Source organism: Coregonus clupeaformis, chromosome 23 (assembly GCF_020615455.1).
Source record: "Coregonus clupeaformis isolate EN_2021a chromosome 23, ASM2061545v1, whole genome shotgun sequence".
Lineage (NCBI taxonomy): Eukaryota > Metazoa > Chordata > Actinopteri > Salmoniformes > Salmonidae > Coregonus > Coregonus clupeaformis.
Window position 1 is genome coordinate 17,022,485 of NC_059214.1, and position 20,157 is coordinate 17,042,641.

At 46.2% G+C, this 20,157-nt stretch overlaps 1 protein-coding gene across 4 annotated transcripts in view; it reads left to right on the plus strand.

The window, feature by feature from the left end:
* Positions 1–578: 578 nt before the first annotated feature.
* LOC121536674 (acid-sensing ion channel 4-A) overlaps positions 579–20,157 on the plus strand; it is a 148,758-nt gene continuing 129,179 nt past the window's right edge. For 3 of the 4 annotated variants that reach the window (XM_041844099.1, XM_041844102.2, XM_041844101.1), the window contains exon 1: positions 579–1,523. In XM_041844099.1, coding sequence (XP_041700033.1) covers positions 948–1,523 — 576 coding nt within the window. In that variant the 5' untranslated portion in view covers positions 579–947. The remainder of the gene's footprint in view (positions 1,524–20,157) is intronic. The other variant, XM_041844100.1, reaches the window with a different exon arrangement.

A 20,157-nucleotide genomic window follows, 5' to 3' on the forward strand; every position in this document is an offset into this window, starting at 1 on the left:
GGTCATTAATAGCATGAAGGCACACACTATAAAAGAGGAGGAGTGGGGGTGAAGGGGGGGAAATCAATACTTTATTTCAACATCTCCAGGATCAACTTGGTCCCAGATCAGAAGGCGTCCACTAATTCAAATTCATGCTGGAGCCTGTGACGCTACCATTAATTCCTGATAAGAAAGGACCGTTGTACTGCCTTCCTTAATCTCTGACAGATGCTTCAGCCGGATCGATAGTCTTTCACTTTTTTTGTTCCAAAGAGGAGATTGATTGCTAGGAGTTGCCTGCTGCTTGTTTCCACTTCTCTCACTCCTCATTATTGTTCCAATTAGGCATTCTCTGGGGACCCAGGGTGTGTGTGGGGGGGGTCATTAAAAACGACTGACACCCTGCAATTCACATCAAGCACCGGATGTTTGGGAGAACAACCTTTGACCCCAACTTATTACGATCAAGGAGTAAGACCGTTTCAAACAAGTGGATTAAGCAGGAGCAGGCTGTGGGAAGCACAGGGACGTACAACGGGGGAAGTTGCAGCTCGTGCCAGTGAGGAGGAAATAATCACAATGTTGCCTTCTCATGAATTATTAAGTAGCCCCCTGCCTCTTTTAGCTTAACTCAAAATGCTGCATTTTCATCTGTGGTCTGAAGCGGAGAGCAAGGGTGTTTTTTGGACAGCTGTATTACTGCTGATAAGCAAGACTCTGCGAGCTGATCAAGTACTGAGACAAGCATCCAGAGCAGCAGCACAGCAGCACTAGTCACTACGAGCAGTGGCAGTCAGTAGCAGCAGCAGGAGCAGGAGCAGCAACAGCAACTCTCTCGTGCCTTTTTCTTCTTCTTTGTGGAGTTGTAATCTGTTCTGAGGACAACAGCCAGAGAAGACGGGACAAGTGGATCAGGGCTGACAGCTGTCATCAAAACAACCCCAAACGCAGACCTGGCTGCCCACATGCCGATCGAATTTGTTTGCAAAATCAAATTTGCTGAGGAGGATGAGAAGCAGAAAGGCAAGCAGGATGGGGACAAGGAGAGCCTGATTGAGGAGAGCTGCTCACCCCCAGCTAAAGACCTGGTCGGCTTCGCCAACTCCAGCTCTCTCCACGGGATTAACCACATCTTTGTCTCGGGACGCCTGGGCATTCGGCAGACCCTCTGGGCACTTGCCTTTTTGGCTTCTCTGGCACTCTTTCTGTACCAGGCTGCAAAGTGTGCCATCTCTTACCTGGAGCATCCTCATGTCACCGCTCTGAATGAGGAAGCGAGCCCTGAGATGGTCTTTCCCGCTGTGACCATCTGCAACATCAACCGCTTCCGCTTCTCTGCTCTCACCGACGCCGACATCTACCACCTGGCTAACCTCACAGGTCTACCGCCAAAAAACCGGGATGGTCACAAGCCCACTGATTTGGACTATCCTGCACCAGACATGCAGGACATCTTCAACCGGACAGGACATCAGCTGGACGAGATGCTGAAGAGCTGCAACTTCAGTGGACAGAACTGCTCTGCCGAGGACTTCTCTGTGGTAAGTTGAAAAGTTTCCCAAAGTAGCTGACATACCTGTGTCTTGTCTGAGAAAGAACATTTCATTCAGTGTTCATCTAAACTAAAACATTTCAGATAATGAAAACACAAGGCATTAGAAAAATAAGTACACTTATGTTTGGAAGTAAACTATTCTGAATTTGATCAATATCACAGATCCTTGGAACATAGCACTTTTCTTGTTTTTGCAAAACACCTGGAGGCATGAAAGATAATGTTGGAGTCAGCTATATACTTTAAAGATAGTGTAATTGAAATGATCTGTGTTTTAGTGTTACTTGAAGAGCCATGTGCTTTTTACTGGGAAAAGCTTAAATAAATAGGATTCAGAGCTCTGTGTCTCTGTTATGTTTCGTCATGGACAGGGGAGCAACAGTTCTCTAATGATTTCCTGTTTGAGAATGGAACAACATGGAACAACGGCTCCGGCTCCCCTGAAGATACATTTATTTTACTTTTCAAAAACACAATGTGGTTTTATGCTGCCTTCAATGACAGCAGCTGAGAGAGTACATGGCCACAAAATCACCTTTTAAAAGCTAACTTCTCTCTCCCTCACTCCCTCTCTCTCTTTCTCTGTCTGGCATTGTGGAACTGCTCCCTGGCTCTCTCAGCTCTTCTACCTTTCAGGAGGGAAGGAGTAATGTTCCACCAATGTTGTATTTCAATCTCGCTGCTGTTAAGATTAAATATTTAGAGACAGACATACATGATTATTGCATTAGCCAGATTGACTAAAAGGAATGAAACAATTTCCATAAGCTTCTCTCACATCCAGTCAGGAAGGTCCTCTCTCTCTCTCTCTCTGTGTGTGTGTGTGTGTGTGTGTGTTGTGTACTATTTATTAAAGCCACAGTCCTGATAGGAGATGGATTTTTTCCCCCCTCTCTCCAGGAGGAACAGGAATATGCAATTACTTTAGTGATGATAAAGTACTGGTGTCAAGTATTAATAGGGTGTGTTGAACATTGATATGCTCACCTTGCTGAGACCTAAGGATTCTCTCTTATCATGGTGATTACACAGTATTAACCTTTGATATGCCAAGTTACAGACCAAGGAAATAATGACTTATCCTCCCTGATTTCTGTGGCTGTTGCAATGTATAGGCAGCTTTTTTCTCTTTGTAGTATTTCTGATCCTCAGAAGAATCACTCACAGAGACATTGTATTACCCCTGACATATAGTAATTTATTGTATCATGCCAAGGAAAATGCCATGCATCCTAGGGGACCAAAAAGACGGGTAAAGATGGCAAAACACTGGCAGCTGTGGAGGTGTGATTCCAAAAGTTTGTTATGCACTTGGGTTCAAGCTACAGTATTTCTACACCAGTTGATGAGAATGTCCTCTGACACATTGACAGTCACTTCCCTCGCAGTACATTAATTAGGGGAAGATTGTGACATCCAGGAACGGGGCTGTCCCATGTCAGCTGTTGAAACCTCACTAGTTCTCTGGGATGGGGAGTGACTTCATCACAGATTAAGATCCCGTTGAAAGTTCCTTAAGTAGCTGTTTTCTCTCTGTCAGCTCTGTGATCTGCATTTGGGGGGCTGTCAGTTAGATTTGTTACAGGCTTCCTACTGCCTCCACGCATGACATGTCATTTACTGCATCCCCAAGGGCAGCAGAACTTGGAGGGAGCGTCAGTGTGAGGAGCCAACCAGCCTGGGTTGGGAGCTCTGGGTGAGGGCAGGCAGGGATGGGATGTGAGGGATGTGCTCTAGCTAGCTAACAGATGTTAAGCCCAGCCACAGAGTCTCTCTCACACGGCATTTACTCCTCTTTTCATGTGTGCGTGCCTCTGAGGTGCGTGGAGCAACAGAAGTGTGCACCACAGTATGTAGCTAAGGCTGAATATTAAACTAACAGTTCAAATGCTATTAATCACACACACACTAACACACACACACACACACTAACACTAACACACACACACTAACACACACACACACACTAACACACACACACTAACACACACTAACACACGCGCTCTCTCTCTCTGTACACGCATTCATTATTCTTCTTCTCATTGATTTGCATATATCAGGATTGCCTTCTTGCACAGCGTTGTGAGTTTCAATACATCATTTGGAGGACTCTAGATGTTTTGTTTAGGTAATGACTGAGATGGTGCTCAGGAGAAGTGTCTGATGAATAGTCTCATCACAAGGCCTTTGTCATTTCATTTTTGCCTAAATAAACATTCTGTCTGTCTTTATCCTTTTACTGCAGTGGGCTAAATCAGGGTCACGTAGAGTGTTTCTTGGTAGTCTTAAACAAATCTACTTTGAAACAAACGTATACACACCTCACACACATGGTTATGGGCTTATCTGTACCATGTCAGATATAGAGTTGAAATGTATTCAATTTTGAGTTTGCATCCCAATATTGCACTTTACAGTATATACATCACAGAAGAGTGAAATATAACAAAACCGTTTGACATAGAAACATCGGATTTTCAGCGTGTTTTTTGAAAAATATTAATAACATCCTACCCATGAGGCCACTAGGTCATTTGACTGCAGAAAAGGGCTACTACCTTGAAACGGACATTTTGTTTCAATCTTTTTCTCTCACATAACACTTGAATGCTCTCAAGTTAGACACAACACAACATTTTATTGAAGAATAAGAGTGTGTCACTGTGTGTCTGAATCGTGCGCTTTGAAATGCAATAATTGGAAAGGGAAAAAGGAATTCAAACCATGCATTTATGCTTGAGGCACTCGAGACCCCACCAAGATAGAGATACATAGCAATTTATTATACAATCTGGTCCCTAAAAGTGAAATGATTGTTGAAGTAATATAGGCATAGTTCAAAACCTGTCTTTGTCATCCAAACACAGTAGCTCCAGAACCGTATCGTCAGAAACACCTTGGATGAATGTGGACTATCAAAGACCTGTTGTTATTTTTCAGAAGATTGATTGTTGTATTTTTAGGAGCTGTTCTTCTGCATTGAAAAGAAAATGCAAAGAAAAAGGCAGCTAGTAGCATATTCGTATTGTTTTATTTTTACCGATACCCAATGTTAGCCATTCCCAGTCCATATTCAATTCACCAACCTGTTTTCCATAGAGGTCTTGTTGTTTTATATTGAATCTAAGAACGTGTTGACTGGTCAACAAATAGAAAAACAAATAGCTGATCTATTTAAGATGCGATCGTACATAATTATGCATCAAAATGATTTGTTTCCCTTTAATGCCTTTGCTGGTTGGCAGCTTTGTTTGACTAGCATTTTATGCCATTTAGTATAATCAAAAATAATTTTATTGACTCAGATTAATCAACACCAGATAGAGCTAGCTCAACATGCCATGAATAAATATACACCTTTTATTTGTTCTTCTTTTTTTGTAACCTGAGGATAATTGTGTGGCTCTATCGTGTAGATCTGGCAGAGAGCCTTTGGCTTTTTAAACAGGATATTTTGGATTTGTTTACTCTCTGACGGCTCTGTTTGCAGCTGCATTATCAGATTTAGCTCTCAGCAAGGACAGAACCCTTCTGCATATATTCATGGGGTTAACTAAGTGGCATTGGACTTGTAATGGTGTGCAGCAACCTTTGAAACCTGGGTTAACGCAGTCACCATTAAAGGTCCCCCCTGTCTGCAGTTTGTAATTTCTGCATGTCCTTGTTGAGAGGCTGGTGTGTTTTAATAGATCATTGAATATTTAATGACGTGAACCTGAATGGTTAACTATTCTTGACCAACACCTCATCTATTTCGATCAAATTATAAGTGTTGGATAATGCAAATCAATAGTATGCAGAATGGTTAGGCAAGCATGTATGGTGATGCTGTTGTTGATCCTTACCGATGCTGACAACTGCCTAACTAGAGATCTGGGGCTTTGTTCATACAAGCTCCAGTGAATTTCCTATAGGCAAAAACTCCCAAGTCAACAACAAAAGGAGGCACTCTCTACATCTGATTCCTTTGTGTCGTCCTGTGAAAAGTTTTCCCATGAACAGGTGCTCTGTGTTGTGTCTCTGTGTTGCTGGCACCCACTCTCTCCCAGGGTGGCATGTCTCTCTTGTCTTGGAGTGAGTGCTGCACATGAGCACAGGAGTATGTGAATGACAGGTCCCCCAGTGGGTTCAGCGTCTGGCATCCCCTCCCCCCCCGCATCCTTCCAGCCCCCTGATAGAGACGGAGGACTGGGGACCATGAAAGTGACCGCCTTTCTGGAGCTCCATCTGAAACAGCCTGTCAATTAGCCGTCCAGTTCCACTGCTGTGGGCCTCTCTCTCTCCAGTCTTCACAGCTTACCATGCTACTCCACATTTGATGTACAGACTCACTCTGAATTCAGAGCCCATCTTCAGTTAGGATTTGAGCAGCTCAGGAGACCAAGTTTGCATCCGTTTTTTCCCGCTAATGCACAGTCTGTATAGCTATTGCTCCTACACGTGTAAAGAAATACGCCAGTTGATCCCATATCATGCTGCTCTGATGGGGAAGATGTGAAGAGTACTGTGGGTGTAACCTATTCCAGGCCTGTCCCACACACTGTCCTCTTCCTCCACTCTGCCGCGCTCGCTGGAGATGAATTACAGTCAAATTGGTCGGCTGCTTTACTCGGTATGCATCATCAACATCCAATCAGATAAATCCCACCTGTGACCAGCTACTGTTTAATACAAAACCAAACAGTTTATTTTTTAGGGATTTGGCTTTTTTATCATTTCTGATCAGATTTAAAACCTCTTACTTCTGCAAGGTTTGGATCACTAGGCTGTATATGAGGAGAAGCTAGAGCTTAGGGATGGCTTTTAACTCCACGATAAAGGCTTCTAATGCTCTGGTGCAGTTAACCCCCTCTAACCCCTGGGAGTCTTTACTCACACACATTTGTCCCCTTTTGATAACTAGTACACCAAGCTGTGTGTGTGTGTGTGTGTGTGTGTGTGTGTGTGTGTGTGTGTGTGTGTGTGTGTGTACACATGCATGTTTCATCACAGGCTGAAGGACTTGGTTCAACAAGATTGATAATAACCCCTAACTTTGTGGCCCTCCCCCTTCCAATGGATCGATAAATCCTCCAGTCAGATTGCTTCCCATCCCTTAAGCCTAGTGTGACTAATTATCTGGTTGCTGTGTTTTGGGCCGAGTCTCTGCTGCATTTGTTAATGCTGCCAGAGCCAGGTTCGAGTTTGATTTTAACATTTCTATTAGTAGAAACACAGAGTTGTTGGCCGAACTCAGTCAATATGTCAGACCTTTCCTCATTTACATGTAAAGGGTGCTCCAATGGTCTAGTACTGCTAAGTAATGAACCATGAGCAGCCATTTCCACACCTCATACAATAGTGGGCTGAAAATACACTCTGCATTCTCTATATATGTTTTCAAAAACAGTGTTCACAGTCTCCATCTGAATACAGTAAGGCTGCATTCCAAATGGCACCCTATTCCCTTTGTGTGAGCAGTACTGCACTATATAGCGAATAGTGCACTAAGTAATGTGCTATATAGAGAATAGGGCGCCATTTGGGTAGCAACCTAGGTGATGATGATGATGAAAGCTGCTGACCAAAGATGCACTGTAAACTCTTTCCTTTCTTCAGGGGAGCAAGCCGTGAGAGTCTCCGAATACATTAGTGGAAAAGCTTGTAAAAAAGGAATCAAGCCTGCTTTTAGACCACATCAGATAATAGATGCGTGCCTCTCATTTCCTTTTACCAGTATCACTTAATTACTTTGAAAGAGACAGCATATTTGAACATTTCAAAGATATTTCAGTTGTAGAAACCATTGTGGCTGCGATTTGCATGAAAATGTCATTGATCACTTGGACTACCATTCAGCGGCAGGAAATGACAAGAAGCGCAAATGTCACAGTGCATATCTACCCCCAGCACTATCTGTATCTGCATGAGGAACTGCCTGTGCCTGGGATATCTGCTTGGCTGGACAATTGGCTTGTGTTCTGAATTATGTCTAATGTCACTTGGCTCGGCCACTTGCTGATCTTTCGAGTGTGGCCTGGCCCCACACTTTGCATACATTATCGAGCGGAATTTCACAAACATTTTATCTACATTTTTGTGCCCATTTTACATCATTCTTTGCATATTTGCCACTATTGCTCAAAAGATTGATGCAAACCAGGTATGACCTCTATTGACACACAGTGCCATGACTGTCAGGTGTGAAATTCGGTCTTGATCTATCAGATTATAACAGTGTCCTGAAGAGGACACTGAACCTAGAACCTCTTTCCCTGTGAGAGAGGTTTGGTAAAGCTTGTGCTAAGAAATGGCTGTAACGAACTGTGGAATGGTTAATGATGGTTACATATGAGCCAACTGCAAATACACAGCCTTAGGTTGACCCCTGACCTCCAGTTTTCTTGTGTAATATTTTTGGTGAGTAGGAAATCATAGAAATCCTGTTCAGTAATGTTAAAGCTTTCTGAATGATTTATGAAGTAGTGTAATGGAGAATGCCTTATGGTAATGCTCAGGACCTGTTAATGCTGATACCTCCCAGTTGCCATCGTAGCAATCCTCTGCTAAGAGCTGTGATCAAATGTGTGCCTGAAATATTCATACAATTGTGTATAGTGCTATATATAGGCTACTCTAGAAAACATTTGGCCTGATTTAATAAGCATTTAAACTATAGTGCAAAGTTTGCTCCCTTTAGTTTCAGAAGGGAATGAAACATAGTGATGATTTTGCTTTGTCCACTCCTCCCCTAACTTAGAACACCAGATTTATGTGGTGGTGCACAGTAACTGTAAATTGACATATGTTATGTTGAGTGGAAAAATAGGGATTATATTTAAACAAAGTAAAGATGGACATAACCTTTGAAGATACTTTAGTTACTAGTACCTAACTATAATCAAAAAGGGATTGAATATATTCAAACAAAGTAAAGAGAGAATTTCTGAAGGTACTGTAGTTACTTGAACAAGGTTTTACAGTACCTTGAATAAAGTTATGCCAAGATTATTTTTATGATCGTTTATATATTTCTATTTCTGTACATAGCCTAATCTTTCCAGACAGACAATTTCCCTGTGTGCCAGCCCAGCAGGTTGTGTGGAGATGTGATGTTGACAAACCACTCGACCTTCAGGTGCACAGAACGGTCATCTGATTTATACCCCAGTGCTTGATTTGCCACCTCTCATTTTGTAATCTTATGAAGGAAATACATTACAGTGTAATGAACTGCACTAACAATCAACCAAATTACTTCCTGTTAGATTCCAAAATGACTGTGTCCGTCTTGGATGTGGTGTGGTGGTCTGATCTACTTTTCCTGTCCTTTTGTCTTCTGCCTGACCAAGAGCTTTCACCTTGTGTGCATCCCAAATGGCACCCTATTCCCTATATAGTGCTCTACACTTGACAAGAACCCTATAGACCCCTATGGGCCCTAGTCAAAAGGAGTGCACTATAGGAAATAGTGTGCTATTTGGGAGGCAGATTCTGGATTACCGTCTAGAGCTTTGAAGTGACATTTGTTGATATGCTGTTGATCGTGACTGGATCCAAGGTTGTGACAGTATATGATGGAGCAAGGGCATCCAGCAGCATCTTTCGAAGATGGTCGTTAGTTCATTGTTAACATTCAGAAATGATTTAGATTGAACTCATATGAATCTGGCTGAAGTAGGAGGACATGTCCTTCAGAAAGAGCTATTTAGTTCTACTAATCATCCTCCTCGTATACTATTACCTAAACTAATTATAACACATTTTTCTGATTGTACATGTTTTTTTTTGTCTTAATGAGTCAGATAAGCAGCATTCCTTGCTTTAACAGCTGTGTTTGTTGTTACTAGAGTTGTATTTGTTGTCTTTGTAATTGTACTCCTTCTCCCTAACACTGTTGCCAAGATGTATTCTGTTCATCCTAATGTATGCTTTTGAGAAGGTTTTGTGCATTTCATTGTCAATAAGGTGAAATGCGGTCCTGCTCCCTAAATGCCGTCTCCATTCAATAACCTATTACAGTTGAAACACAGCTAACTTGGCACGCATCAGGAAATGTATGCTGACATTGATCCAGCGGGGAGAGGACCTAGTGGCTCCGATTAACACTGTTGTCCCTAGAGGGAAGTCCCTTTGGCCATTAATAGCAACACTGTCCTCATGTCCTGGGTTCCCCTCATGATCATAGGAACATTCTTCTTCATGAGCACCTAAGGGGGAAGTCTAAAAGGGGGTGAAGAGATACTTGGACGTGGAAGAGATCTGCCCACCACCAAACACTGTTTCTAAACATGTGTACCAAGTGGAGAGCTTACTGGTGTGTCTCTGCTCACATCTTTATCATATTTTTCACCTTTCATATCAATATCACACCAGTTAGATACTGTAGACAAACTCCAATACACATGACTGCTTGACTTTTCTTTTAAAAGATCAGAGCAGATTCTGTGAAGACCTTGTATTTTGTTGACGGTGAGATGCATAAAACAAAACACTTATTTTAATAGCAAAATTCACAGCACTTTTGATGAGCACGCACTTGTGTGTGTGTGTGTGCGCAGCTGATCGGAGCTCTTGAATGTAAATACCCTAATTAGAGCTTCTCCGTTTGTGATTTTCTCATCTAAAGATAAGTTAAGATTATATGTCCTTTCCTGGGCGAAGAATGTAAATCGCTTTTCCTCTAAATGCCCTTGGGACAAACAAAGAAAAGATAGATCCTTTCAAATTTGTGATCTCATCCATTTCATTACAAACACCGTGATAAGGGCATCACTTAGAATAAATATGGCCATTAATGAGGTGTGGCATCCCTTCCTGTCCATGTTTACGTGTGTCCTTGACATTCTCTCTGAGCTGCATCCCAAATGGCACCCTATTCCCTATATAGTGCACAACTTTTGACCAGGGCCCATAGCCTTTGCCATAGGGCTGTAGTCAAAAGTAGTGCACTATATAGGGAATAGGTTGCCATTTGGTTACAGAGCCTTAGAGTAAAGGAAGGAAGGGATAATAGTGTGCTTCGAAACAGATCTCCAAAGTCCAGGGAAGAAATAAATGTCATGCCGCTTCACTCACAAATCACCACGCTTTTTTTCCTTCGTCTTTGACCTTCACCGTCGACTCTGTTCTATGGGGAATTAACAGGATGCTAATGTTTCATTAGTATGTGTACCATAATGAAAGTTATCCCCTGAGACTGCTTGTATATTTTTCCATATTAGCTATAATGCCTCTTAACTGACAATTAATTAGCAAGTTGAGGTAATAGGCTAATATATAAATAATCACCACGACATTGAGGAACATCAGGGAAGATAATGTGCAACAGGACCTGAGATATAGGAGTGAGATGGAGATATATAGAACGAGACGTGTCATTATAGAACAAATAGTCTGCTCTTTGTGCCAAAAGAGGGCTGACAATATCATTTGTGCTCGTAAATCCAATTTAAGCTAGAATATTGATGATCTAATAGGTATTATCATACTTTCTGAAGAGAGCTTGGGGTATTATTTGGCAGCTCCTGAGGAAGCGCAATAGCTACAGATCGATATCAGCAGAGTACTATACATAACTATATTATGATTATACACTCCAGCTACAGCATAAAGGAGAGGAGAAAGGATGATTTGAATGAGCGCCACGCCCATTGGCACAGCTTTTTCTTCCCAAAGTGGTACTCAGTGAGCTCAGTGGGAAACAGAGTGGTCAGCGAGATTGCGTCTGTCCCTTGCTGTCCACTTCTGTGCTGGACCAGCTGATTCAGGAGCTAAATTGGAGCCACCCCATGTGCCAACTTGCCGTATGCTATTGGAGTGTTCCAAATGGGGGCGTTATCTGCCTCCTTTCCTGCCCCTCTGACTAAGCTTGTAAGGAAGTCAAGCAGCTTTCCTACTCAGAGAGAGCACCTTTACACAATGGATTCACCCTTTAGTGGGTAGAAATCACAAGGCACTCACAGAACTGGACTGCCACTCACTGCTTTCTTTCTCTATATTAAGGTGCATGGTGTCTTTCAGGACAATTCGGGCCCGTTTGTGGCATGTCATGTTTGTTCATAAACAAATTTAAAAAACGATCAATTTGGAGCATAGTATGTACTTTAGAATTGGTTGGCAAATTAACAATGCATCACAAATTAATTATTCAGCCGTCCACAAGATTAATACCATGTACTTTTGCTTGAATAATTAAACTTCCTGATGGAGAAATTGAGATAAGGAAGGAAAATAAATCTAAAACCTACATCGCACCAGTCAGGTAAAACGATGCTCAGGAGAGGTCACCTTTAACCACGAGCCTCGTTCAAATGCAGCTAATGTCGGAAGAAGACCTGAGATCTCTTTACACGGAATATGTATACAGATAGACACTGAATAAATAAAAGCCTTCTCTCTCTCCCAAACACTGGAATGCGTTGCAGAGGATTAGCATCTCATTACAAAGGAGTGCTGTGAATTGTGGACAAAGTGGTGTGAGGGAGAAAAAGAGGGATTGGGAGAGTTCCCTCTCTGAATATGAAAGAGGTCGTGGACGCTTGGTCCCTCCCGGGAGCTCTGGATAAACATGCATAGACTATGGATTGCACCGCAACAGAGAAAATGTCCCACAAATGGTTCTGTTATTGCGGCAAACTTGCTATCAGACATGATTACACTCCCTCCTTTGTTCCGAGGTGGTGCATCCAGGTTGGATATTTCACAGCAATGTCTCCCAACCTAAACTGTGTGAGCTGTTTGAGTAAACACCACTCTTGAGACGTTGGGGGAGAGATGTATTGGCAAAAGCTACAAATCTCCTGCTGCTGGCCAGTCTGCGTTCTGTGCCATGAACATGCAATTGCCCTTGATTCCTCTCCCCACTGATAAGTGTACATTGCCAGCCGCGCAGCAAACTACGGTAGACAAGCGGCTCGTCGACAGTAGCTACGCTGCATCTAATTCTGAAGGACACGAATACACTCTCCCTAATTTGGATACCAACTTTTGAACTTTTTCAAGATACTGTAGTGTGTTGTGTTTATAGTTAGTTGGATAAAGCAGCCCGATGATGCAGTTCTATATCGTGGAGCTCCGCCCCATAGGGGAGCTCTGCTCCTAATGGTTTACCCTCTGCCCTAAGGCAGCAGCAGCCTGAGACAAAATTATGCACACACCTACAGCCAATAGGAGTACAGGTGTCCCTATAAGAGGGGTGCCTCCCCTCAATCAGCCTCCCTTTTTCTTCAGCGACTGGATGACTAGACTGAAGAGCCAAGAAGAGACGAAGCACGAAGACTCAGGACGAAAACGCCGTTGATATTCCAGTCATCAACGTCGTCTAAATGAGCACACCGGGAGATTTTCCACCCCCAAAAGCTCTTTTCAGAGCTCAGTGCAGATGCACTTCCATGGCGGCCGGTGACCACCACGACTTATGTTTCGTGTGTTTGGGATCCCAGCATGCCAAGGAAGGCGTCTGCAGTCCCCAATTGCGCCTCCTGCGCCCTCCTTTCTTTAAAGGAGAGGAAGCAGCGTTGGCGTTTTCAGGAGGACATCCCCCTTGAGGATGTGTTGTCGATACTAGCCTCTGCTTCAGAGGCGTCGTCCGGCGGCGCAGACTCGGGGAAGATGGGGATTTTGAGGAAGGGTCTGGCATTCCAATGGAACAGTCGGACCCCGTCCCTCATACTTTCAAGCCCCCCTTTCCTTTGGAGAGCGAGAGGGCTTGTAGTCCCTATAGCGAAGGGGATACGAGCTCTGAGAGATCAGAAGCTCTCTCTTTCGCTGCAGCCTCTCTGAGAGCGGATTTTCCGGGTCTCATTGAGAGAGCTTCTCAACGGCTGGCAATAGAGCTGCCCCCTCTTCCCTCCGCACCGGAGGTTGATATGATGGAGGGCGGTCCTTATTCCAGGCCAAGGAAGGCGGCAGAGCCAGTGGCTCCTGCCATGCCTTCTTTGGCTAGGTACGTTGGAGGCTCGTGGGAGGCACCTTTAGCGGCGCGTTCGCCTGTAAAAGCGTATCTCCCATTCACGAGAGTGGAAGGAAGGCTTCAGGGTCAGGGAATCCCCAGGTTAGAGAGCGCCATGGCGGCGTATCTCGTACCGGGTTCGAGCCCTTGGCCCTCTTCCAAGAAGGCCATGTTGCCATCCCAGAAGGACCGACTCACAGCGTCGCTGTTAGAGAAGTCTTTTGGGTTGGGAGCCCAAGCTGTAGCAGCAGCTAACAACATTGCCCTCTTGGCGGCCTCTCTGTCCCGTTTAACCACGGGTAAGACAGAGATGACACCGGAGGAGGTGGAGGAGGCGTCCAGAATTTCTGGCGCCATACTCCACCTTACACAGGCGTCCGCAGTCTGCGCGGGGAGATCCATGGCCACTTCGGTGGTCGGGGAACGACACCCCTGGTTGTCTTTGACTTCCATGAAAGAGGCAGACAGGACGTCTCTCTTGAACGCCCCCCTCTCTGACGACGGCCTCTTTGGGGTCGCAGTCAAAGAGGCGACGGAGCTTTTTTCGAAGTTGGAGGAGGAGAAGAAGCAGTTGGCCAAGCACCTGCCGTTGGCAGGACGACTCGGCCCCCCTCCTCCCCAAAGGCCATCTACCTTCGCCCCTCTAAGTAGACCGGGATCTACGACGAGGCGGCGTAATCGGCGTCATCCGGCGGCCACGAGCAGCAAGGGAGGCGGGCTCGGCCCTCCCAGCAGCTACGGTAGCCCCACTACAGCCGGCGAGGGAGGTGACGAGACTCCGACCTGGCCCTCCAAGGGAGGCAAGAGGAGGCGTACGTGACGGGACGCGGGGAGAGGATGGAGGACGCATCGATGGTGTCGAACGCGCCCACTGTTCCCCCACCCTTCGGTTGAAGGGACGGGTGCTGATGTAAATGCTTTTGTTGATGTGTTTAATAAAGAGTTGGCTCCACCTGACTTTGTCAAAAAAATAGCCTCTTTTCCATAATACGTCCGAGAGCGTTCAAATCTCACCCTCTCTTCCTTACCACTCTAAGAGTCGTTCAGCCCACCGAGGGTGCGTTGCTGAACAGGCACTAAGAGTAGGTATCCAGAAGACCTCAATCAGGTCGTCACATCACACTTCACGTATAAGAAGTGCTTTACATAGAAGGCAGCAGTCCCGGTCAGATTCTGACATGAGGACGCAGCCGCTATTTGGGGATGGCGCACTAGTACAGACTAAAGTCTCCACTAGTACGAGCCAGACCCATGCTGCGTTCACGGAGGGCCCGATTACCGCGGTCACCAAGGTGCCCAGAGTATCGGCGCCCCAGGCATTGTAACACAGCAGCTATCTGGGGACGGCGCATTATCGCAGACCAAGGTCTCGGTTAGCGCGATTCAGACCCATGCTACGTTCACGGAGGGCAGGATTACTAGCGTTATGGGTATAACCAAAGTATCAGCTCCCCTGACAGAACGAGCCAGTACTCACCACACTGAGCGTGAATCAACCCACCAGGGGTGCAGAGTTGAACACACACAGAAGGTGAAAGTTAAGAAGGTATCAAGGCGCCGCCTTGTTTTACCTCATAGAGACCTCATACTACAGACTTCTAGGAGTACTGTAGTGAAGGGCTCTGATAGCGAATTGCAGTCACCTAAGATGACGCAATCGCTTGCTGGGGATGGTGCCCTGCCGCAGGCTGTGGCCTCGGTCAGTGCAATTCAGACCCGCGATGCGTTCAAGGAGGGCAGGAATATGACGGTTACGGGTTTAACCGACGTCCCTACTCCTCTTTCTTTCTCAGAACGCATTTCCTCTCCCTTTCACGGGAGGCCCACCTTGGGCTGTTCCACCACTTCAATGTTGGGGAACAGTGGCGGTAAGGGCCATAGAGGAATACAGGTCCTTCCTACTGGATGCACCACAGCTTCGCGCCCAGCCACTTTCTCAGCATTGCTGGCAGTGGCGAAGAAGCTGCACCCTCTCACGCTGGCTAGAACAGACGTTGCAGAAGGGTTATGCTCTCCAATTCCACGGACCCCACCCCCGTTCAGGGAGTGGTGGAGACGGTGATGAAAACGCCAGACAAAGTGGCCGCTCTGATGACAGAGATTACGGAACTTTTGGCGAAGGAGGCGGTGACAGTAGTTCCCCGGGAGCAAAGGAACAAAGGGCTATATTCGCCTTATTTCCTAGTGCCCAAAAAAGACGGGGGGAGTGAGGCCGATTTTGGATTTACGCATTCTCAACGAGAGCATAACCAAACGGCCCTTCCGAATGCTAACGACAAAACGTCTGCTGGAATGTGTCCAGAGAGGGGACTTTTGTACGAGCATAGACCTAAAGGACGCGTACTTTCATGTGCCGGTTCAGCCGCGTCACAGGAGGTTTCTGCGGTTCGCCTTTCAAGGGGTGGCGTACGAATACACGAGGATGCCATTTGGGTACGCCCTGGCACCTCGCACATTTTCCAAGTGTGTGGAGGCGGCATTGGAACCGTTGCGTCGTCAGGGAATACGGCTACAAGCCTACCTGGACAACCTACTGGTTCTCGCCCCGTCAGCAGAGCTGGCGATCACTCACACAACACAGACAGTGATGCATCTCACAAGTCTGGGGTTCGCTGTGAATTGGAAAAAGAGCGCGCCTTGGCCCACTCATCAGATTGTCTACCTGGGGATACAGCTAGACACTGTGAGGATGAGGGCTCGAATATCGGACCCCCGAAGGGTAGCCTTGTTGCTAGCCCTAAGGAAGTGTCGTCCGAATCACACGGTGACGGCGCTGTCGATCATGTCACTTTTGGGTCTCATGTCGTCAGCCCACTCTGTGGTTCCGCTGGGACTCCTGCACATGCGCAGGACGCAGCGATGGTTCGCCCAACTAAGACTAGACCCATTGCGTCAACGTCATCGGTTGGTGGTGGTTCCCCCTCTCGCTCAGTGCAGACCTAAACTATTGGAGAAACTCGCGCGTTCTCACGCACGGAGTCCCGATAGGAAAGGTGTCCTCTCACATCCCAGTATTCACGGATGTGTCCCTGACGGGATGGGGAGGGACATGTCAGACACAAGCGATAGGAGGTGTGTGGCCTCAATCAGGTCGTCACATCAACCTCCTGGAGTTGGAAACGGTTCGACTGGTTCTGACCCACTTCGCGTCTACCCTTCGGGGTCGCGATGTGCTGGTCTGGTCAGACAACCGGACCACAGTAGCCCACAGAAATCGCCAGGGTGGAGTCAGGTCGCCTCCTCTCCATCGGGCGGCAGAGGAATTGTGGCTGTGGGCTCACGAGCACCTTCGCTCATTGAGAGCAGCACACATTCCGGGCTACTTGAACGTAGGAACAGACCTCATGTCAAGAGGGGGTCCTCGAGACGACGAGTGGTGTCTGCATCCAGACATTGTTCTCCAGATTTGGGAACAATTCGGGAGAGCCGAGGTGGACCTATTCGCGTCACGCGTGAAGCGCGCAATGTCCTCTGTGGTTCTCTCTGAGGGAACAGGACGAACCGCCACTGGGAAGGGACGCCTTTGCGCACCAACCGTGGCCGAGAGTTCTCCTGTATGCATTCCCTCCGCTGTCCTGCATTCTCCCACTGCTAGCCAGGGTGAGGTCAGGGGTCTGTCAGTGATACTGATAGCGCCCGATCGCCCGGGGCTCTGTGGTTTGCGGAGATGAGTCAGATGTTGATTGCGCCACCTTGGCCAATTCCACATCGACGGGACGCGTTGTCTCAGGCGGCTGGCACGATAGGGAAATTGCCCATAATCGGCCAACCACTGAAGGCCTGGCTGCTGAGAGGGACAGGCTAGAGCGCCGTGGGTTATCTGATGCAGTGATCAGGACCATACAGGGTTCACGTGCCAGTTCCACTTCTAAGATGTATGCCAGTAGATGGAACGTGTTTTCACGATGGTGTGTCACACAAGGTGTGGACCCCATGAGCTGTCAGGTGGAGAGTATTCTCTCTTTTCTGCAGCTCATGTTTGATAAGCAAAAATCGCCTGCCACGATTAGAGTGTTTGCAGCAGCGATTTCAGCTTGTCATGAGGGTTTTGGCAGAGACAATGTCTTTAGTCACCCTCTAGTGAAACGCTTCCTATTAGGAACGCGCGACTTAGGCCAACACCTAGAGTCACACTTCCTCAATGGGATTTGGCTTTGGTACTCGAAGCGCTATGTAAGTCGCCGTTCGAGCCATTGAATCAAATACCCCTCAAGATGCTGTCTATCAAGACAGCACTGTTGCTCGCTTTGACTACAGCTAAGCGGGTCAGTGATTTGTGTGCTCTTTCGACGAGACCTGACTGCCTGGCCATCAATGGTGACCTGAGCAGAGCAGTGTTACGTCCTAACCCGGCATTTGTGCCGAAGGTTATTAAGAGTTCATATAGGTCACAGACCGTGGAGCTGTGGGCTTTTTCTCCTCCTCCTCATAGAGAGAGGAGTGAGGAGAAGCTCCATCGCCTGTGCCCGGTACGCGCTTTGGCGTGTTACGTCGAGCGCACAGCAGCGATTAGGTCATCGCCTCAGTTGTTTGTGTGTCACGGTGCGGCTGCACTAGGTAGACCACTTTCAAAACAGAGGCTGTCTCACTGGCTTTGTGAAGGCATTGAGACAGCTTATGAGGTAGCAGGGCGGCAATTGCCTCAGTGTATCAGAGCTCACTCCACTCGTGGAGTAGCGGCTTCTACTGCCCTTTTTAGAGGAACAGGAGTAGAGGATATCTGTAGAGCAGCATCCTGGTCGACGCCGTCTCCATTTATCAGTTTCTATCTCTTAGATATGTCTTCTAATTCTCTGGCTCGATCTGTACTCAGCGTGGCTGAAGGGAGATCTTGAGCAAGAAAGAGAGGAGAAGCAGGACTGTGGACTCAGGTTTCCATCAGGTCCGCTTTGGTTAGGAAGACGTGTTTTTTTGACAGATGTGTTTTCTAACTCTTTGGCTCGGTCTGTACTCAGCATAGCTGAAGGGAGATCTGGAGCTAGGAAGAGAGGGAAAAGCAGGACTATGGACTGGGTTTCCATCAGGTCCGCTTTGGATAAGAAAACATATTTTGTGACATGAATCCTGACTGACAGGATCAGTACAGTAGAGGCATGCTTTGATTAACAGAATATGAGGTCATCTATCTGCTTGTTCAGTTAGTATGACTCATGTTTTTGTTCCTGCCCACTAATCTCTGGGATTCCATTGAGTGAGTGAGGCGGTCTACCGCGTTCATAATGTAGAGTGACACTTGATGTCATTCCATTAGTGGTCGGTAGTGTTTTCACAGGATATTGAGGCACATCTATCTGCTAGTACAGATTAGTATGGCTTCTATTCTGGTGATCTGCCCACTAGTCATTAGCATTGCCATTGGGCTAGGTGGGGCGGGTTTTTTAACCGATGACGCGGTATATTGTGACGCCCGTAGGGGTTTTTAGTTGCAGTACTGCGGGACTCGGTTGCAGCCATTGCTAGGCTTGACTTTCTCGTTTCGATGGGAAGTGTTAGGCTCGGCAGGGAGTACATTTTGGAGCGCTACGCTCCGCCTTAAACCATTAGGAGCAGAGCTCCCCTATGGGGCGGAGCTCCACGATATAGAACGATTAGTTACCGGAGTGTAACTCCAGTTCTATGAGTGGAGCGGAGCCCCATAGGACTTAAGGCCCTGCCGACCCTCTCTAGTCTCGCTGAAGAAAAATATCTCGGGAGGCTGATTGAGGGGAGGCACCCCCTCTTATAGGGACACCTGTACTCCTATTGGCTGTAGGTGTGTGCATAATTTTGTCTCAGGCTGCTGCTGCCTTAGGGCAGAGGGTAAACCATTAGGAGCAAAGCTCCCCTATGGGGCTCAGCTCCACTCATAGAACTGGAGTTACACTCCGGTAACTAATCGTTTTGTCTCATTTTCAAGTTGCTTATGGGAAAACTTCCAGTCTCTCAACTGTTTGATAAAACTTGGAAGTGGGTCTGCTCAGACTCTGCTGCTTCACTCCCCACGAGTGCTACACTAGCCTATATCCTGGCTGATTTGGTAGGCAGATGTCTCAGGGCAGTGTGTGGGAAGGGTAGGAGTGAAATGCTAGATGGCCTCAGTGACAGACAGCGTCCCATTGCACCACTTCAATTGATACAAACAGGAACTTCACAAAGTGTGTTATATTGCATGGTCACGTGACGTTACACTTGCATCTGAACAATACAAAGCTATTTTTTTCACCATTGTATGGTGAGTGAGTTGTGATTCACACAACTCATATTTGTGTTGACCACTACACAGTGGAACCAGGGTATACTAGTAACTGTTACACATCAATTATAATGTATGGATCGGAATACACCACTAGAGTAAGGGTGAGTTTTCTTCCACAAAGCTGTAGAATTGGAGATGTAGGAATATGTCAGTGTCTGTCTTCTCCCTATGATGGCTTACCTTGCTGTACTTATCTGCTGTTGTATACAGTGCCTTGCAAAAGTATTCATCCCCCATGGCGTTTTTCCTATTTTGTTGCATTACAACCTGTAATTTAAATTGATTTTTATTTAGATTTCATGTAATGGACATACACAAAATAGTCCAAATTGGTGAAGTGAAATGAAAAAAATTACTTGTTTCAAAACATTCTAAAAAATTAATAACGGAAAAGTGGTGCGTGCATATGTATTCACCCTCTTTGCTATGAAACCCCTAAATAAGATCTGGTGC